Genomic DNA, 22,793 nt, shown 5'->3' on the forward strand with positions numbered 1-22,793 from the left:
TCAACAAGGTTATCTATGAGGGCGGGGGTAAAATCACAAACGGTACCTTCAGATGTACTGACATATGGCACCGAGTTAAATAAAGGTTGCACTGTCTCTTTGAATGTATTAATATTATTATCAGACAGGCACCGGCTGTAGCTGTATTTCTTATTTATGTTATTGTAGTTCATTATTGTACAATTAAATGTGAGTAAATAATGATCAGTAAGGAGAGGGTTTTGAGGAACTATGTTTAAGTTATCAATATCAATACCATAAGTTAAAACAAGGTCGAGGGTGTGATTAAGGTAATGAGTTGGTTTATTAACGTGTTGAATAAAACCTATTGATTCCAACAGCGAGTTAAATGCGCAGCTAAGACTATCACGGTCAACATCTACATGGATGTTGAAATCCCCTACAATTATGATTTTATCCGTCTTAAGCACCAACTCAGATAAGAACTCAGAGAACTCTGATAGGAACTCTGAATAAGGAGCAGGTGGACGATAAACTGTGACTATCATAACTGGTTTTTGTGATTTCCAACTAGGATGAGCTAGATTAAGAATAAGGCTTTCAAACGATGAATATCCTAGTTTGGGTTTGGGATTGATTAATAATCTAGTATTAAAAATGGCTGCTACACCTCCTCCTCGGCCTGAGCTTCTAGGAATATGGGTATTAGCATGAGTGGGTGGATGATATAAAGTCATGACACGATATTATGATGCTACTTAAGTCACGATATGATATCACGGCATGTAAGTTACGATATTTCAGTCATGATATATTAAGTCACGATGCAATATTATCACGATACTTAAGTCATGATACGATATTATCACAATGTTTAAGTCACGATACAATATTATTATATTTAAGTCGCCATACGATATTATCATGGTATTTATGTCACAATGTGATATTATCACGATATTTGATACAATATCACGATATTGTAAAAATAGAGTATCATATATACTCACACGACGGCTGTGTTTTCTTTGTGTTGATGCAGAGGTTGTTTTCCCTGCACCAATTCTCCAGGTATTCCACTTCCTGCCTGTAGCTGGGCTCATCGTTGTTGTTGATGTGTCCAATCACTGCTGTGTCATCAGCAAACTTCACAATATGACAGCTCGGATGTTTAGGTGAGCACTCATGAGTGACTGCTCACCTAGACTCTTCATGAGGGTGAAGAGAAGAGGGCTCAGCACACATCCCTGGGGGGAGCCAGTGCTGAGGGTGATGAAGGTGGAGGAGATGTCGTGGATCCTCACTGACTGCGGCCTGTCTGTCAGGAAGTCCAGGACTCAGTTGCAGAGGTGGGGGCTCAGTCCGAGTGAAAAGAGCTTATGGATCAGTGTCTGTGGTATGATAGTGTTGAAGGCTGATGTGAAGTCGAGGAAGAGCAGGCGTACGTTGGAGTCTTTGCTCTCCAGGTGAGTGAGGGCTGTGTGGACCACAGAAGAGATGGCGTCCTCTGTGAATCGGTTTTTCCTGCATATTGATGAGGGTCCACAGTGATGTCGATACTGTCCTTGATGTGAGACCTGACCAGTTTCTCAAAGCACTTCATGACGGGGTGAGGGCTACTGGCCGATAGTCATTCAGGCCTGTCACTGCGGAACCTTTGGGGATGGGGATGATGGTGGCAATCTTCAGGTGGGGACAGATGACTGCCTGAGGGAGGTGTTGAAGATGTCTGTCAACACCTCTGACAGTTGGTCAGCACAGCCTTTCAGCACCCGCCCAGGGATGTTATCGGGACCGGCAGCTTTTCGGGGGTTGATCCTCCTGAGTGTATTCCTCACCTCTGCCACAGTCACACTGAGGGGCGCATCTCCTGGTGTCGGGGTGGGTCCGGTGCTGGTAGAGGTCTGTGCAGTCTGTGCACTTTTACATGTCATTTGAAGCAGTCCTGCAGTTTGGTGTCAGCATCGCTGGGCCACACCGTGGTCGTCCTCTGTGCAGGTCTGTGGCGTCTACGCAGTGGCTGGTAAGCAGGGACCAGCATGATGGAGATTTGATCGGAGAGCCTGAGGGGGTGGCAGGGCACGGCTCTGTATGCACGTCGCATGTTGGAGTACACACGGTCTAATGTGTTGGAATGGTGACGTGCTGGTAGAATTTGGGCAGGATGGGTGTACGTGGTTGAAGTCTCCAGCTACAATGTAAAAAGCCTCCGGGTGCTTGTTCTGTAGCGAGCTGATGTTGTCGTGCAGCTCCGCTAGCGCATCGGAAACGTGGGTTAATCCCCAGCAACAACAGAAGTCTGGTGTAAAGTCACTAGTCCCTTGTGTGTGTGTCGCGTATAAAACAAAGTCACCACAGTTTCACTCCGATGTGCAGTGAGGACTCCGCCCACGTTAAGTAGGCGAGTCGAGTCGTGGAAATACGCCATAAGACTCAGTTAAAGTCTACGACATCTAGGTCGCATGTTCACGTCTTTATCTCACTGTTAGACAGACTTTTCCAACAGGAAACTAAAGTTTATAAACCACTCACTCTCCCACACCAAACCTCATAGAGAAAATCAGTGATTTTAGTTGGTGGGGACACTGGAGCTGCTGGTCCTCTGCTGCCTCCATCACTAAGTTCCAATGTGTTATTTTGTTAATTCGGAATTCAAAATTCTGCATTTGAATTGACCTCAGTGACACAAAGTGACCACACGAGGCAGCAGTAGGCCAGCAGCTCCTGTGTCCTCGCCAGCTAAAATCACTGATTTTCTCTATGGACTTTTGTGTGGGAGAGTGAGTGGTTGAAGAAACAGACGTTTGTGTGAAGATTAAAACACCAGTGACACATTTCCTTCTGTGTACATCTTTTAAACTTTAATGGTGAAGCATAAAACAAACAAACAAAAATACTGTAAAATAAATTAGATTAGAAAAATGCCACAAGCACATTTGATTTGCTCAACAAAGCAATGCAACAGACTGGATTCTTGATTTTCCTTATTTACAGAATAAAAAATAGACTTTTTATTCTTTGTCCACTTCATTCAGTGTCTTTTTTTTCATCTCCATAAAAAGAGAAAAAATCTGGACAAATACGACTTCTTTAACTCCATTTATTTTTTTTCTTGCGCTGACAATTTATTTTTAGTCCATTTTTTGTGAGACGGACAAAGAGTTTTGTCCTCAAAAAAGTCCAGGGACGTGTGATCTCGTCAAAACGTGACCTCGTCAGAACGTGACCATGTCAGAACGTGATCTTGTCAGAATGTGACCATGTCAGAACGTGATCTCGCCAGAACGTGATCTACAGGACGTTAGTGACGTAAACAAGAATGAAGCAGAAACCTCGGAAATCCCACAATGTTTGTTTTCTTTTTTAAAAACAAACAAAAACAACAGTGATCGTCTTCTTCAAAGAGAGTAAAGCATTGTGGGAAATGTTGTTCATGATGCAGAGCCCACGAGACGTAACAAAAACATCGCAACTTACAACTGGAAGAATTTAAGACAAAAGAAAAACTGAAGTGTGAAATAAAAACATCTTGAGCATCGTTAACTTTAACTTTAGTTAACTTGAGTTAACTTTAGTGAGTTTTCTGTTCTTTTTCCGTTTATCGTGTTTGTTTCTTTGGCAAATCTATAATAAAACATCTTTCACTGCTCGTCACAACAACATTTAATCACTAATCCATGGAATGTTCAGGGTAAATATTCATAAATATTAAGTCTTAAATTAATCCAAAGTGCATTTTTGTTTAGTTTTTATAATTTTGTCCTGTTTTGTTTTATAAGAAACAAACACATAATTTGCAGATGAATTCATCAAAAAAATAATCCAATGCTGGTTTGTTAACTGTGAAATTAGGATTATTTATCGTAGATTATTTGAGTTTTAAATCAGAATCATTGACTACATTAACTAGCAGCATGTTAGCTAATGCTAATGCTAACCATCGGTTCATTGAAGTGTCATAGACTGAAGTTCTTCCAGCGATCACTGGGCGTCACTGTAGTGAAGTAAACAAGTAAAACCAGCGTTTTTTGTGTGAACGTGATGATTCAGGGTTTTAGTGGACTAAAAAAAAAGAAAAGTTCAGATCCATTAAAGTTAATTTTATTGACTTAAAATTAATAAATAAATAGAAAGTGAATTTACGGCAGTTTACTTTGACACAGAGCGACCTTTGACCTCCGCCTGACATTCCCGCAACTCGACTCATCGTCAGGTTCTCACCTGTAAACTGGACTCCGCCCTGGACAGGAAGCTCTGCCCCCTCCCCCACCTCTGCGGCTAATCTGAACACACTGTCTATAGTGCAAAAAAACTCAACACAAAAATATTAACAATAACATTATTAATAATATACTTATTATTATAATAATAATAATAACAACATCAACATGGTAACCATGGAAACGTAAAGAAGTTTGGTTCCAGCAGCTGGGCCAACTTGTTTCTTTCAAGTATCTCTCAACAGACACACACACGTGCGCACGCACACACACACAAAGTTAATAAAAAAAGATTCTCCTTTTTTCTTCCTGTAACATTTTTTTCAAATATAAACAAAGTCAAACAAAAACCGTGGTAACGATAAAAACGTGAAACAAGTTGCATAGTTTTGAGATTTTCTGTAGTTTTTTTTTTCAGGCACGCGTCTCTCTGCGCTCTGATTGGTCGAGCGGTGCTTGAACGTCTCCGCCACATAAATAAGCCCCACCCCCTCCGTCTGTAACAAAAATATATTAGATATTCTTTTTTTTTTGTATTTTTCTGAAAGTGCTGTGGAGACTCTGAGTCCGGAGAAGAGTTCTTGTTCCAGAGAGGAGCAGAACCACCGGTCCACCGGTCCTCTCCGGTCCTCTCCAGTCCAGTCCAGGTTTCCATGTTTACGAGCAGCCGCACTCCTCCACGATCATGTTCTGAATGTCCTTCTTGATGATCTTCTGCTCCTCGTTGTAGTAGAGCATGGACATGGCTCGTAGCCGCGTGGGGACGCAGCACGAGCGCAGGTTCTGGAAAGGACTGTAGCCCCTCAGGCGGTAGTGGCTGATGACGGTGGAGTGGAAGGACAGCGTGGACCCAGTGATGCTTGTCACGTGGGAGGGACACTCGCCCTCGCAGTAGTTGGCGTGGTAACCGGACGGCGCGATGATCCAGTCGTTCCAGCCGATGTCCTTGAAGTTGACGTAGAATTGTCGCTTGCAGCAGACGCGAACTTTGCCGTCACACTCCAGCCCGCGCTTAGTACGCCGCCGCGCGTCGCCACCGTCCCCCTGCCGCACCACGACCATGAGGAAGGGCCGGTGCGATTGCTCGCGCTGGATGACGCGCTGTGATGTGTTGGCGCTGCCGGATACCAGGATGAGCGTGGCACCGGCATCCGCGCAGAGCGGACAAGAAACTCTGAGGCTCAGCACGGAGCCGTTGGTGCTCTGCAGCAGCGCCTGCACGGCCGCTGACACCGGGAATGTGTGCCAGCCGCTGCGACGCGTGTCCACTGCCTTCTCCGCCAGGAGGACGTCGTCCTGCAGTGGAGACGAGTGTCCGCTGGGAAGCCGGCGCTGCTGGAACAGGCGGATGGTGACTTTGGCTCGGCTGCGGTTGGTTTTGGCCAAACGTAGAAACATCCAGACGTTAGCCTGCTCCACCAGAGACACGTCACTGCCGTCTTTAGAGAGGACAAAGTCCACCACACCCTGAGACTCACCTGAGGGACACACACACAGACAATGTTAATGACCTAGGTAACCATGGCAACATCGCTCATGCCTGACAACATGGAGGACAGTTGAAACCACTTCTCTCTGTGGACACGTGTCTCATACACTCGTGTGTGTGTGTGTGTGTATGTGTGTGTGCCACATCTGAGCCTCACACACGCACTCTGTCTCTGCTGACTCAGAAGCAGTGGTTCTGGTTCTGGTGGTTGGAGGTTTTGCAGTGGGCCGGTGTTTACAGTAGTTAATGATTCCCACCAGGAGCTTCAGTGTGAGGACACACACACACACACACAGAGGACACACACACACACAGTGGACACACACACACACACAGGACACAGTCTTCAGTGCTGAACATGAGGATCATGTTGTAGAGGCTAAACTTTAGCTGCTGTCTTCAGTGTTAGTCAAATAACCATCAAATGACTAGTTTAGACATTGGTTAACTAGTATAACTCATATAACCACTTTAGAAATCACTTAACGAGTATAACTCATTACATAACCAGTTTGGACATCAGTTAACTAGTATAACTCATATAACTAGTTTAGACATTAACTAGTATAGCTAATCATAGAACTAGTTTAGATGTTAACTAGTATAACTCACCATATAACTAGTTTAGACGTCATTAACTCGTATAACTCACCATATAACCAGTTTAGATGTTTGTTAACTAGTATAACTCATAATATAACTCGTTCAGATGTTGGTTAACTAGTATACTGTAACTCATATAGCTAATATAACTCATCATATGACCAAGTTAGATGTCGGATAACTGGTATAACTCAACATATAATTAGTTCAGATGTTGAAATAACCAGTTAAAATGTCAGTTAACTAGTATAAATGTGTCTCTCTCTTTGGACTAGCGTAGAACATGCAGCAAATATTATTATATATGATTAATTTATTAATTCATTTCTCAAGTTTGAAGACGACAGAGAGAAGCACCAACTCTGCCCTACATCTCACACACACAGACTCAGACCTGTATTTTACATTTCCTACAGCCCTGCAGGCCCTGAACTAATCACAGCTTGAGGACCAATTACTGTCCACCACAGTTACATAACGTCTCTGCATCACCTTTTCCTCTCTCGCTCTCTCTGATGTCTCTCGCCTGTGGGCGTCCGTACAGAGAATCAAAGTCACGATCTGTGAGTTTATGAATGTCCTCAGCGTTGATGCTCTTCACTGAACGGACGGCGTGTGTGTGGGTGGTTAGCGAGTCCATTAACACCGTTTTAAGTGATAGTTGGGAGGCGATTGTCTCACTTCATCATCATGATCACTTTAGAGGTTTAAATCTATTTTGAGTTGGAGTGAAATGTGTCAGTGTGACACTCGTCTGCTCGTCTTCTAAATTCTCTCCTCTCTGCTGCTGAAAATAACTCAGCACTTCCTGTCTGATTAAAACACACAGCTGCGTTGTTAAAGAACTGTAAAAGAACTTCACGAGCTCATTATCTGTGAGAAGAAGATGGACCTTGTCAGGAACTCACTGCTTTATAAATAAAAGTCAACTAAAGTGACCTGAATATTCATGAGATTCATCCTCAGCTTCTAACGTCTCCTTCACAAATGTTTTTTAGAATCAGTTCAGAAATCAGGACCGCCTTTAAAACGTCCCAGTTATAACCATCTACAAACTCATCATATCAAATCATATAACCAGTTAAGACATCAGTTAACGAATACAACTCATCATGTAACCAGTTAAGACATCAGTTTACTAGTTTAACTCTGTGTATAGCTAGTTAAGACATCAGTTAACAAGTATAACTCATGTAACCAGTTAAGACGTTGGTTAACTAGTATAACTTTTTATATAACTAGGTAAGACATTGTTAACTAGTATAAATCATCCAATAACCAGTTAAGACACTGGTTAACTAATATAAATCATCAAATAACCAGTTAAGACACCGGTTAACTAGTATAACTCAGCATGTAACTAGATAAGACATTGATTAACTAGTATAACTCATGTAACCAGATAAGACGTCAGTTAACTAGTTTAACTCATCATGTAACAAGTTAAGACATCAGTTAACTAGTATAACCCATATAACCAGTTAGGACATCAGTTAACTAGTATAACTTTATATAACCAGACAAGGCGTCAGTTAACTAGTATAACTCTTTATATAACCAGTTAAGACATCAGTTAACTAGTATAAATCATCATAACCAGTTAAGACATCATGCCTGGCTCCTCCTGATCCTCTAATAATGAATAGCAACATGCCTCTGAAAGAAGAGTCCACCCTGTCTCTGTCTCTGAGTTTACATTAGGAGGGGTCAGTGGGCGGAGTCGGTCCCCACCCCTACACACACACACACACATACTGCATTGCTGCTTGTATTCATATTTACCTGCAGGTTTAAAACTCAGTGTGAGACAGAAAATCCTGAGTTTCAGTTTCTGCTCTGACTTCATGTAAACGTGTGTATGTATTTATTTATATATATGTGTATATATATAATACTATGTATTACAAATTTAAACCTATTTTTATGTTTGGTACAATCTTGTAAATCTTTGTTAACCACTCACTGTCCCACACCAAAGTCCATAGAGAAAATCATTGATTTTAACATCACAGCACTCAGGAGTTGTTGATCCTCTGCTGCCTCCATCACTAAGTTCAAATGTCTTATTTTAAGGAATTTGGCCTTTAAAATATTTCATTTAGAATTACCTCAGTGACACAAAATGACCACAAGAGGCAGCAGAGGACCAGCAGCTCCGCCAGCTAAAATCACTGGTTTTCTCTATGAACTTTGGTGTGGCACAGTGAGTGGTTTACAAAATAAAAGTGAGATAAAGACATGAACATGTTCATAAAGATGTTGTAGAGAAGCGCTGTTGTGTAAACATGATGTGGGTGTGGCCTCTGTTAGGCCTGTAAGGCTGCGTGGGACAGTAATGTGCTGCAGATTCTGACAGTTAACGCCCTGCTCAGCCTTATGGGCAGCACATGTGAGTCAGCTGTGTTAGTAAACATACACACACACTGAGCAGCGTGAGACAATGTGGAACGCCGTCAAATGGACAGTAAACACAGGTGGAGAACAGGCATCAAAGTCTGACCACAGAAATGTCCTGAACGCCAAACTCACTCATCCTCAGAGAGAGAGGGAGACACTGAGAGAGAAGGAGGGAGAGAAGGAGAGGGAGAAAGAGTCTGAGCTTTGAAGTTGAAGTGGTTTTGAGTTTGTATTTTTGGGCGGATCAAAGAAAAGAGGACGATGTCATGTTCATATGGTGGATTTGAAGGTGGGGTGGGCGAGAATATACAAGTCCTTATAAATCCATGGTCAGGTGACTCCTGCTGTCTGTTGTAAATGCTGTTTATACGTGTTTTGAGAGTGGTATGAAATGATGTCGCTAAAGCCAATTAGCTTGAAGATTCTTCTGTCGTCCTGATGATGTAGCAGTAACAGCAGAGGGGGCGGGGCACACATTTGTAACTTTTTTTGGTTTGTGTTAAATCGTGCATGAGTAACAATGCTAAGATAACCACTGTCCTGTGGCTAATGTAAAGTTTAGCACTCTCTCGGGCTAATGCTAAGCTAACACTATCCTGTGCCTAATGGAAAGCTTAGTACTCTCCTGTGGCTAATGTTTTAATACTCTCCTGGGGCTAATGCTAAGCTAACACTGTCCTGTGGGTGATCTGAAGTTTGATACTCTCCTGGGGCTAATTCTAAGCTAACACTGTCCTGTGGCTAATGGAAAGTTTATTACTCTCCTGGGGCTAATGCTAAGCTAACCACTCTCCTGTGGCTAATGTAAAGTTTGATACTTTTCTGGGGTTTAATGCTAGGCTAACTGGTCTCGTGCCCAGCCCTCTCTTTGTTTGTCCTCTCTCTGGTGTCTTTGAGGATGTAGCTCAGTCACGCTCAGTTGAAATATTTAAACATGTCTTGATTGTCCTGCGTCATGTCCGTTTGTCTCTGTGTGTAAACAAGCTTCTCCATGACTCGCTCTCTTCTCTCTTCATCCTCTACATTTTCCATAGCATGTGTTTATGCTCGGAGCCGGGTCTTTTATTGTGGTGAGCAGGCGGCGTTTCCTTGGACAGACACTAAAGTGGGAGGAAGTGAAGTGAGACGGGAGGAGTTTGGTTCTGGTGGGTTTGATGATGAGGTTGGTGGCGGTGTCGCGTGCTGTGGCCATCAGAATCAAATAAAAGTGACCTGTGAAACGTGGCGATAACGACGTGAAGGCGAGCTGCAGCTGCTCTTGTCCGTCATGTTGTTCTCTGTTTTCTTTTAACGTCTTCTCTCTGCTCCGACGCTAATTTTCATGGCATGTTTTTCGTCTTCAAAGCCAGACTTTTCTCTCTCGGGACAATAAAGTTTTGAGCTAAATTGAAGCTGAAGTGCCAGCTCCTGACTCTGTTCCCACGCCAGTTTATTTATAATGAGAGCATGTAAGCAGTTCAACTGTCCTGCTGCTGCTGCTGCTGCTGGATTAAAACTACCACCTCATTTCAAATGTTCACTGTAAACACGGCCACCAGCAGGAAAAAACACAGTTTAGCCCTTTAACAAAACACTGGGCTAATTAGATCTCTGTCAGTTTAAGTGTATGATGTCTACGTCACATGTTCACGTCTTTATCTCGCCGTTAGACTTTTCCAACAGGAAACTGAAGTTTATAAACCACTCACTCTCCCACACCAAACCTCATAAAGAAAATCAGTGATTTAAGCTGGCGGGGACACAGGAGCTGCTGGTCCTCTACTGCCTCGTGTGATCACTTTGTGTCACTGAGGTCAATCTGAACAAAGGATTTCAAATGCCGAGTTTTACAAAATAAGACATTTGAACTTAGTGATGGAGGTAGCAGTGAATCACCAACTCCTGTTTGTGTGTGTGTGTGTGTGTGATGTTAAAATCACTAATTTTCTCTGTGGGGTTTGGTGTGGGCTAGACACGCCTACATTTGAATTGACTTCAGTGATACAAAATGACCACACGAGGCAGCAGTGGACCAGCAGCTCGGCAACTTTAACTAATTGAATAATTTGCACCTAACCCTAACCTGCACGCTAGCTGCCGTTGCTAAGCAAAGGCACAAGGAAGTGCGCTCCCTAACAATGTGGGTATTTTCAAAATAAGAGCGCAGAATCCTGGAGCTTTTATTTTTATTTCTGAGGCTGATTATTATTGTGTGTGTGTGTGTGGATGGTGATAAAGGAACATGTCGCTCAGTGTAACAGTGATTCACTGATGTGTTTTTAATGGTTTTTGGAAACTGGAGGAATCACGTGTGTGTGTGTGCGCGTGTGTGTGCGTGCGTGCATGCGTGCGTGCATGTATGCAGTCTGTTGTTTACTATGTAGTGATTCATCTCCTCAGACACAGCATCTTTGGCTGCTGCTCACACATCAAAGACCGTGTTGTGGAACGACAGAAAGAAACCCAACAGAGATCGGACACGACTCACGCGATAAACATGCTAATGCCGTGACATGCTAACGTCATGACACACTAACTCTGTGATACGCCCTCAGAGTTAGGGGCGTTAATTGTGGTTCCTTTTCACTTTGCTCCGCCTCCATCGTCTCTATCGGCTGCTGTGATTGGCTGTTTCCTCTCAGTTGTTGGAGGTCAGTGACCCGGACCCTCAAGCCCGGCGAGGCTTCGCTGGTTTGAATCCCAGACGCAGGCGGCAAAGGATCCAACAACGGTCTTATTCTGACCGTCCGCCAAGTGAGGGAGGGGCGAGTAAGCGAGGTTAGGAGCAGGAGAGTGAGGCAGATGAAAGCAGGAATGTTGCTAATGATGTGTTCAATTAAGTTCAATTAGCCTAATTGTCGTCCCTGTGTGTGTGTGTGTGTTTGTGTGTGTGGACAGAACAGCAGACAGATTGTGTCCGTGCTGCTAAATGCAGGTTGACACTTTGTCTCCGCCAACAATCCGTCCGCCCGTTCTCGTCCAAACTGGTCCTCTCTGTTGCCCAAAATAATTACCATGGTCCCTGAATGCATCACTTCCTGTGAACAAAGGCCACGACTGGCAGCTTGCGGAGAATTCTCACGACGGTCGCGAACAAAACAACAAAGGTTTTTAACATTTTTAACAACGGCTTCTTAAAAAAACATGCATGTAAGGAGATGTGTGTGTGTGTGTGTTCATGTGTAGAATAACAGAGTCCACTCTCAGATCAGAGATCATCTGCCCTCTAGTGGTCAAAACATCATTATAGTTTTAAATGCGTTTTGTTGACAAATAAAAACCAACATTATTAGACCAGGTCCGAGACAGAGACCAGGTCCGAGACAGAGACCAGGACTGAGACAGAGACCGTTTGCTCATAAAGTCCAGTTTGTGGACGTGTGAATGAACTGAACTCTGATCCTCCTAAAACAAAGGTCTGGGTTCACGTCTAGAGACCCACATGCAGGAAGTGGACTACAGTGCAGGGCATTGTGGTAAACACACGTGTGTAGAACAATAGCCGGGAGTAAAAGCGTCTCTGTGTTGTAAGTTCACTTGAAACTAGAGGATTTAGATTCTGTGACATTGATCATCTTCAGCCAATCACAGGTCACATGACATTAAATCATGTTTATATGGAGACTGTTCAGTCTTTCACTTTACACTGATCACCTGTCTGTCTCTCTCTCTCCCTCTCTCTCTGTCTGTCTCTCTCTCACGCTCGCTCTCTCTCTGCTGCTACCGTCTGCATTTGCTACTGTCAGAGATACGATCCTACACACACACACACAGACAGAGGCACAAATGTGCTATGACTTTAAGTAGATAATGAGGTATTCTTTACAAACAGCAGGGGGCTATTACAGAGGAGTGTGTGTGTGTGTGTGTGTGTGTGTGTGTGTGTGCGTGTGTGTGTGTGTGCGTGTGTGTGTGTGTGTGTGAGAGAGCGGGTTTGCTCTGAGTGAGTTAGCAGGTGGATATTGATCATTACTGATGATTTTAACACACACACACAAACACACGTTTTCACATATTCTTTTTCCACGTCTCAATGTCTGAGACATGGATGATGATGCTGCTCATACACACTCTCACAAACACTCACACTCTCTCACACACACATACGCACACACTCACACACACAATCACTTACTCACGCACACACTCTCTCTCACACACACACCCACACACTCACTCACCAGCCTCAGCAAAGGTGATAATCTCTGTCGTCTCCTGAGCGTCGCCATCGTCGTCTCCCGTCCGAGCTGCCGCCAGTGCAGCCGCCACAGCTCCTCCCCCTCCCGTCCGACCTCCTCGCCCGCGAGGCTCCTCCTCCCCCTCGATCTGCACGCTGCCGTCCTCCGCCACTCGCCCCACGTGGAGCTTGCGCAGGGCATTGAGGAGCGCGGCGCGTGGCACGGGTCGGGTGATGTTGGGTCTCGTCCGCAGGTGCAGCATGTTGAGGATGTGTCTCTTCACCGCCTCCACCACGTCCTGCTGCGCCGCCTCCTCTTCCTCCGCCGCCGCCACGCCTCCCTCATTCCTCCTCATCCTGGCCAGAGCGCAGGACGGACAGTGGGACGAGGACGCGTCGTCCGGCAGCAGCTGCTGGAGGTCAGGATGTGCGGTCAGAGATTTGGACAGGGTGTCTGGGGACGAGCTGCAGCCATGCAGCAGAACCACAACCAGGACCAGCACCGGAACATGGACCGGGAGCTGGACCGGGACGGTCCAGCTGAGCAAAGGAGACATGACCACGCTGATCTGAGCTGCTGATGAAGACGAAGAGAGGAAAAAAAAAGTCTTGGACAGAAGAAGTGGAAGTGTCCTTTTTGTTTTAAAGTCCCCGTCCTCCTCTCTCTCGCTCTCTCTCTCTCTGTCTTTGTCTCTCGCTCTGTGAAGTTTGGAAGTTCAGCTCTCAGTCCACCTGCGAAACGGAGGGAAAAAAAAATCTGCAAGAGAAGACGAGGTGGACGAAGAGAAAATGAGTAATCCTTATCGTTTATGTCAGGGACAGATGGCTGAGGACTGTGGAGGCGTCGCCACAAAACCAGCAAAGAAAAAACAAGAAGAAAAGTCTGAACGTGATGAATGAACCGAGGAAAAACTCTGTGTGTGTGTGTTTGACTAAGTTATCCCAGACGCAGGGAGTTCCTCTCTCTCTCTCTTTCCTTCACTTCTCTCGTGCTCTCTCTCTCTCTCTGTGGTGAATGCTCCCTCGCTCACCAGTTGAATGGTTTTAGCCGAGTGGGCTGGACTCTCTTTTCTTTCCCTCCCTCTCTCTCTCTCTCGCCCTGGCACCCTCCTACCATAATTATACCTCCCTCCATCTATCCCTCTTTCTCTCTCTAGTCTCCTCCCATCTCTCTCTCTCTCTCTCTCAGTAAAGCTGGGATTCTCCCCCCCCCCCCCCCCCCCCTGTGAATAACGGGGGATGACTTTGTCTCGTCTCTGACTCTGCCGTGTGTGTGTGTGTGTGTGTGTGTGTGTGTGTTTAGTCTGCTGTCATCATAACATCATAACTTTGTGACCACACAGTTTAGCCTCGTCACGTTGGCGGGCGGCGGCGATGATGATGGTGAAGCAGGAGGAGGCGTTGCATGTTTCACATGTTTCCAGGAAACTGTGAAGAGTTTAAAGAGCGGTCAGGCTGCAAATATTAGTCTCTCCATGAATCAATGAAATGTTTATCAGAACCCTGAAATGACCTCAGAGGCTGAAGATCTGCACCAGCAGGAATCCACAGGAAACCATCAAACACCAGCTGAAACCTTCTCACAACAAGACACAAAGGACCAGGCTTCAAAGTAGAAATCATGATGTTTCTGTCGTTCTTTAGTAGTTCAAATGAATCAGCTTCTTCAATGGGAATATTTCCTGTTTTCTTTGCTCCATAAAAACAAAGAAATCATTCAAACTCAATCAGTTTGTGTTTGTGGACAAAAAACAAGACGTTTGAGAACATCATCATTTCCAGGTGTGAAGGTTCTCACTCATCCTGGTCCTGAAAAGATCCAAACTCAGACACATACATTTCAAACAGAACATCCAGAACCAGGACTTTATTAAAATGAGCTCTACAAGGTTCTGCTGGTTTATCATGGTCAGGAGTCTGGAGATGTTTGGGTTTTTATTGGTTCGGTGTCACTGGCTGCTGTTCTGAAAGTTCTTCTTAAGTTCTGGGCTGGTGATCAGTGGTTTTGTCTGTGAAGGTTCTCACTCATTGTGCTCTTTTGTTTCTGGAGTCGTGAAACATCTTTAAACTCCAGCAACTCCAGTTGCTCATGTCCACACTCTTGAAGATTCACGATGAAAGGTTCTGGTTCAGGATTGAAGACGAGTGGAGCTTGGATGCAACATCTGCATCACGATGCTGACACAGTTAAGCTAACGTGCCAGCTTCATCAGCGATTCAGAGAGTGTGTATGTAACCGTGGAACTTCATCTGAAGACGGACTAAATCCACTCTGGATCACACAAACAACGTACTGCAACTTTAATTCACCTCCGCTCCACAAAGTTCTGATGGTTTGTCATGGTCAGGCGTCTGTAGGTGGTTCCAGGGTTTCATCGGTTCTGTGTCACTCGTTCCTGTGTGTGTGTGTGTGTGTGTGCATGTGCGCGGTGATATGAGCAGAGTCACGTCTGAGTGAGGAGGAAGCAGAGAAGACGCAGAGTTACGCACAGATCAGACGTCTGGGATTCTCCCTCTGCTCTGATGACATCATCAGTGTGTGTGTGTGTGTGTGAGCTCAGTGTTGCCTTATAAAGGCGTTGCTGCGTGTTTGTGGAAATGAGCGAGTCTGCACCGGTCGCTTCTTTAAATAACTCCAACCTGTGAGTCATGAACGGGTCCAAACAACCACACCAGCAACAGGAGCACTGGTCCAAAACCAGACCAGACCAGCAACAGGATCACGGGTCCATGGATCAGAATCATGACCAGAACACAGCTGTTTAGCCTGATTCATCTATATGTAACACAACTAATGTGTGTGAAGAGTTTTCACAAATGTCAGGTTCAAGTTCTCACACCTGTGGTTCCTCACACCAGAACCTTAGGAAACCAGAACCTCAGAACCTCCAACCACCACAACACCACAACACCAGAACTTTAGATCACCAGAACACCACAACCTTAGAAAACCAGATCATCAGAACTTCTTCCACAGCTCCAAAAGAAGCTTCCACAGGAGATGTGTGGAACACGTTGTCCTGTTGTTTACCTGCGCACTCTCTGAGCTCAGGAGTTTGTTTTCCTGCTGATGTTTGAAGGCCAGGTCACAGACTGCTTGAACTGCTCCATCTAGTGGACATGAGTGGAAGCACCTGTGTGACCTCAGGATACCTTCTCTTCTCCTTCACTGACCCCTCCTCCTCCTCCTCCTCATCTGTGTGGAGGTGCACACTAATTTACTGCTCTACTGAAACAGGTCACACACACATGTACAGACTGAATGTGTGTGTGTTACACCTCAGCCTCTGATTGGCTGCTGCTCATATTATAACATTTCTATTGGGTGCAGTGGCTCAGTGGTTAAGAGTGGTGTGCGAAAGACATCATGGTCGCAATGGTCGCAAGTTCGACTCCACCCCTGGCTGATTGTACTCAATTCCATTGTAAGTCGCTTTGGATAAAAGCATCTGCTAAATGACATGTAATGTAATGTAATGTTCTATATGCCAATCTGTGTTTACATTGAGTCTACATCCGCATGATATATCTATGTCTATGTGATATATATATATACAGTACATATCTATGTATACACATATATACATACACTGCCTGGCCAAAAATAAAGTCACCACCTGGATTTAACTGCGCAAATAGGTAAGGGCTTGCTGCAGTTCTAGGTTCAGCAACATTATGTGCCCAATGAATGAGGTCAGCTGACTACCTGAATATGAATGACCAGATTATTCCATCAATGCATTTTTTTCTTCCCTGATGACATGGGCATATTCCAAGATGACAATGCCAGGATTCATCAGGCTCAAATTGTGAAAGAGTGGTTCAGGGAGCATGAAACATCATTTTCACACATGGATTGGCCACCACAGAGTCCAGACCTTATCCCCATTGAGAATCTTTGGGATGTGCTGGAGAAGGCTTTGCTCAGTGGCCCGACTCTCCCATCATCAATACAAGATCTTGGTGAAAAATGAATGCAACACTGGACGGAAATAAATCTTGTGACATAGCATGCAGTAGCTTATGGAAACAATGCCACAGTGAATGAGTGCCGTAATCAAAGCTAAAGGCGGTCCAACCATGTGACCCTTTTTTTTAGGTGGCGACTTTTTTTTTGGCCAGGCAGTGTATATGTGTATATATATATATATATATACACATATATGTATATATGTGTACATGTATATCACATATATATATATATAGATGTGTGATATAGAGTTTGAGAGTCACAGTACACTGTAAATACTATTAGTGTATGTATCTTTTCCTAAATATGAATTTACATTTAAACCTTTAAAACTTTGAACTTTAACCTACGTCTTAAATCACACATTAGTCTTATTAGAGGTCAAAGGTCACAGGGATTGTTTTAAAATGAAAGAAAGGTGTGTGTGTGTTTGAAGTGATCCGCAGCATAAACAGAGTAAATCATCAACATCGTCGCACTATTTTCTGATTGGTTGATAGGTCGCTAATTCTAGCTAAGCTGTATGAATGAACTACGCAGAGCAATCTGGCTTCACATCATCGATTCATAGATTACTCATTTATTTGCGGTGACTTTTATCACTTATCAGTGTGAGAAATGTTGTGTGTGGCTTGTGAGTGTGTAAACGTATTGAAATGTGTGTCTCGCGCTAAATGCAGCTCTAAGCTGCCACCGGAAATACCACAGTAAGCTGCCACTGATTTGCACTTGCAGACACTTGATCGTCACGCCCCCTGCGTTGTTCACTACCTCCTAACTCTCTGATAATTCCCTGCCCACTCTGTAGATTTTTAAAATCAGGCATTGGGCAGAGTCAGCTTCAGAACAGGGGTTTAGTTCCTCTTTAACTACACTACAACAGTGATGACATCATCAGTGATGACATCAGCTCTGAAACTTTGAGCTGAACTTTTATCTGCATAATTTTTTTGTATGAACTTTAAACCGTTTCCATGGAGACGTAGATCCTCAGCAGAGTGAACACATGCAGAGCTATGACTCACTGCAGGTAGAATCCACCTGTCTCTCTCTCACTCTCTCTGTGATGTATTGATTGCTCGTTCTCTATCAGCTCACTCACGTCTGCATTTTTTCCCCTCTCTGACCTCTCTCTTTCTCTTCCCCTCTCTCTCTCTCTCTCTCTTTCTTTACTTTTCCTTTAAATGTCTTGGTTTTCTTCCTTTGTTTTCACCTTCACAGGTGTGACTTGTGTTCATCACTCTGTAACAGTTCAAAGCTTCAGGTTTGAGTTGATCTCAGAGGGTGATGACATCACACACACACACACACACACACACACACACTCAGGTGTTAGTCTTAATGAGTTGGTGATGTGTTTTCCTCACATGAATTACTGCTGTGTAACATCTTCTCATGGTAATGAAGCTTATTCATTCATTCACTCATTGTTACTATTAAGATATTTAAAAAGAAACAAAAAGACAACACTTCTCCTTGTGTGTGTCTGTCTGTGTGTGTGTGTGTGTCTGTCTGTCTATGTGTGTCTGTGTGTTTCAGAATGTAAACTCCAGGGGGCGCTGTGACACAAAGTCACAGTCAGAGATAAATAAATAAATGATTTATAGTGTGAAGCATGTGACCAAACAGTTTATAAACGTTAACAATGTTTAGTCTAAAGTCAAAATAAAACAAACATTTACATGTTTGTGTTGGACTCACACACACACACTCGGCTTTTCCTGTAAATGTGTGTGTGTGTGAATAATTCACCCTCGCATGAGTTTTTATGCATTAACATGATATATAGTTTTCATCTTCACTGTGAAGAACATCGAGAAACTTTGTTACATAAACGCCCACAAACAAACCCCTTACACTTACCCTTAAAATCCTGAAGAAACCCTTTCATCTCATGGGGACATTTTTGTCTGGTCCTCACAAGGTTAGAGTGTGTGTGTCTTTGATCTGCTCTTTCATGACTGTGTTCACATCAAACAGGCCACACTGTTACACTCACACAACATGGTCACACTTTTACTGATGAAGATGCAGCTGCTCACTCTCTCACCGTCAGTCATTCAGTCATAGATGAACACATGTGTAAAGGTAATGAGGTCACAGAGCTTTAATCTATAATTTGATTGAGTGACAGCCTGTGAAGTTTGTGAGTGTGTGAACACAGTAACAGTGTTAACAGACTCTCATACATGTGCACACACACACACACTCTTTTAAAGTGTCATCATGACACACACTAACATACATGTGCTCACTCACATACACCTGCACTGACATCAGGCTGTGACCACGACTTTCTTCACCGACTCAGCAGAGATCAAACACAAACACATGCAGAGACCAGCTGATGTGATGCTTTGATGACTTGACACACACACACACACACACAACTTAAACTAAAGTTGATTTTATTAGCTTTGCCTTGTATAAACTGAAGTTTGTAAATCACTCACTCTCCCACACCAAAGCCCATAGAGAAAATCAGTGATTTTAACATCTCTCCTGCTGGACAGCTGACGGCACCACCTGCTGGTGTTCCCTCACCATGTGACGACGTCAGGTGTGGAGCAGCGTAAATGTAAGAGTCCAGACCTCAGTGACATCACAGTGAGTAAACACATGAGCTGGTCATCATCATCATATTCCTCATCATCATGCTGTAAACGACCATACATGGAGCTACCACACATTCAGGAAGTGTGTGTGTGTGTGTGTGTGTGTGTGTGTTTTTCCAACACCTGTAAAATCTTCCAGCAATGATAAGTCAGCACTGTGTGTGTGTGTGTGTGTGTGTGTGTGGCAGATTTACAGGACATGACTCAGCAGATACTCCTGTTTGAGGTGGGCTGCATCACCACCACACACTCATTACTAACACAGCAACAGTCACGTCAACGTCACACACACACACACACACACACAGGTCCTCTGAGGACCATGGTCATGGACTTTGATGTGGTCCAGGACTTGGACAAATATCTCCATCCACACGTGTGACGCTTTGACTCCTCACCGATGAAGTTTGTTTGAATTATTAAATATGTTATGTATGGGGAACTCAAGATGGCGGCATAGAGAGTGGTTGACTTTTTCTGGGCTCCACACCACAGCACTGATGTTTCCTACATAACTCTGCCCAATTCGATTTTCGCGACAATTTTCACGTAATGTATTTTAATATGAGTATTGATGAGTATTTTCTGAGACGCCAAGACAAGATGCCACCAAAAGAAAGTAGAAAATCAGCCAAAGCGAGCAGACCAGAAGCTACTGCTTGCCTGAGCTTCCCCCAGGGGTGGAGGAGCTACAACCACTGCTAGCTAACACCGCGGACGCCCTCGACCCAGCATTTCGCCAAACTATTCAAGAAATAACGGCAAACATAACCAGGGTGATTGATGAAAAGCTGGGCCCATTATCCCAAACTATACAGACTCATGCCCAGCAGCTGAACAACCGAGGCAGAGAACAGGATAGCTGAGGCTGAACACTCCTCCGAAATGGTGGAGACGCGGGTTCTGAAAACCAAATACAAAGCATGGCCGAGCATATCGATGATCTCGAGAACAGAGGCAGGAGAAAGAATGTACGGGTCATTGGTTTACCTGAAGACGCCGAGGGAAATAATCCAACAAAGTTTTGCGAGAGCTGGATACCCGATCTGCTCGGGCTGGAGACGAAAGCTGTAGGAGAAGTTCATTGAGTTAGGAGAAAGTTTTGGTAATCCCCTGGTTACTAGTGGAGAAGGTTCCTCCCACAGTGCTGTTAGCACGTCTGTTTTTTGTATTCTATGTTGTCTGTTTTTTGTTTGTCAGCTGGGTTACAATCAGGTACAAAATTTGCATGGAGATCATAATACATCTGGGAGCTTAAATCTTTTCAGTAAAAAATGTGACACATTGAGGCTGTGCACTTGGAATATTAAGGGAAGTCACCCATCAACTGAAAAAAAATATTGCTATCTTTAAAAAGGAGAAAATTGATATTGCCATGTTGCAAGAAACACACTTGAATGATGAGAGCATTTAAAGCTGCAACAGTGCGACTTTGATCAGGTCTATTTCTCATCTTTCACCACCAAGAGCAGAGGGGTGGCAATACTCAGGAAAAATTTACCTGTTAAGGTATCAAAATGCATTAAAGATAAATATGGATGGTTTGTACTTATTTCAGCCTCCTTATCTGGGGAGGAGTTTGCTCTCTTAAATGTCTACTGTCCTCCATGTCATCCCCTTAATTTTTTGGTGGAGGCATTTGCCAAATTATCTGCTCTTGCGGTGGACAGTACTATTGTAGGAGGTGACTTTAATTGCCTTGTGAATCCTTTGATGGACAGGTTTCCTTTAGGTGCTTCATCTCTATCAAAACAGTCCAAACATATCATTGGTCTCTGTGAGGACTTTGGATATGTGGACGTTTGGAGGACAATTCACCCTGCAGATAAAGAATTCACCTTTTTTTCTAATCCTCACAGTTGTTACACAAGACTTTTCTGCCCCAAAACAGCTTATAGAATCTGTTGTCTCCTGCTCAATTGGAAACATTATAATATCAGACCATGCAGCAGTATATATGAACGTTACATTTAAAAAACTTTCCAAGAAACCCATGAGTTGGAGAATGGACACCTCGATTCTAAAAGATCACAAATTCATCCGCTAACTGAACAGCAGGAAATAGATGGTCTTGTGATTTCCCTAGATGCGGAGAAAGCTTTCGACCGCGTCGAAATGGTCTTATTTGTTTTTTACACTTGATTGGTTCGGCTTAGGTGATAGTTTTGTTAGATGGGTGAAGGTCCTGTATACCTAACCAATGGCTGCAGTTGTAACCAATGGACTTAGGTCCACAAATTTTATGGTCCAGAGGGGTAGCAGGCAGGGCTGTCCTTTGTCGCCACTTTTGTTTGCGGTAGCTATTGAACCTCTAGCGGAAGCTATCAGGCAAGACCCTTTAGAGCTGGATTGGATGTGGGTGAAAAATCACATAAAATTACATTATATGCAGACGACGTGTTGTTGTTCCTGTTAAACCCCTCCGTTCAGTCCCTCGTCTTATTCAGATTATTGACCAGTTTACTGCCTTTTCTGGATATAAAGTAAATTTTTCCAAATCAGAGGCAATGCCCCTGGGTAATTTACGACAACCACCAGATAATCCCGATCCTTTCCCATTCAAGTGGTCTGCTAAAGGTTTCATATACTTAGGCATATATATTACACCTAAATTCAATCAGGTGTTTCAAGCAAACTTTAACACATTATTTGATAAAAATTAAACAAGACTTGGAGAGATGGAATAATCTTCCTATATCATGGTTGGGCCGAATTTCACTTCTGAAAATGAATGTTCTTCATTCTTCATGTTTGCTTTATTCGATACAAATGATTCCCATCTTATTCAATCATAAAATTGTGAAAAAACTGAATGGTTGGTTTAGTTCTTTTATCTGGTGTAAACGTAGACCATGGATCAAGATGTCAGTGTTGCAGTTACCAAGTGGGCTGGATCTTCCAGATATTAAGAGGTACCAATTGAGTGTCCATCTAAGATACATAGCTGATTGGATAGAAGATAGTGCTTCGTCTATCTGGCTTGATATCGAGAAGTCCTTTTCCAATTGTCCTCTAAAACATCTACTTTTTATTGATAAACTGAAATGTATTAAGACGCTTTGCAGCAACCCAGTTACAATTAATACTGTTAGAGCATGGAGGTTTACCCAGCATTTGGAAGGCAGATCAGGGCTTACGTCGGTTTTCACCCCGATCGCTGATAACCCTGACTTTCTCAAAGGGACCTTGGACAAAGCTTTCAAATGCTGGACAGCTAAGGGAATCTCTTCCCTGGGTGATCTTTTTGTGGGTCCTACCCTCATGACTTTTAATCAAGTTATGGAGAAGTATGGCATATCAAGAAATTATCTTTTTCGTTCTTTTCAGGTCAGAGATTTTATTATAGAAGATACATCTCTGCTTGCTGTTATGAATGTAACAC

General features: G+C 43.6%; 1 protein-coding gene across 1 annotated transcript; it reads right to left on the minus strand.

Moving 5' to 3' along the window:
* Positions 1-2,806: 2,806 nt before the first annotated feature.
* Positions 2,807-13,890, minus strand: inhbaa (inhibin subunit beta Aa). Its single transcript, XM_058650297.1, has 2 exons — positions 12,831-13,890; positions 2,807-5,659 (listed from the first exon to the last, which is right to left on the minus strand). The coding sequence occupies exons 1-2, from the start codon at positions 13,381-13,383 to the stop codon at positions 4,839-4,841; spliced, it is 1,374 nt and encodes a 457-aa protein (XP_058506280.1). The 5' UTR covers positions 13,384-13,890; the 3' UTR covers positions 2,807-4,838.
* Positions 13,891-22,793: the final 8,903 nt, after the last annotated feature.

This window comes from Solea solea, chromosome 1 (assembly GCF_958295425.1).
Source record: "Solea solea chromosome 1, fSolSol10.1, whole genome shotgun sequence".
NCBI classification, from domain to species: domain Eukaryota; kingdom Metazoa; phylum Chordata; class Actinopteri; order Pleuronectiformes; family Soleidae; genus Solea; species Solea solea.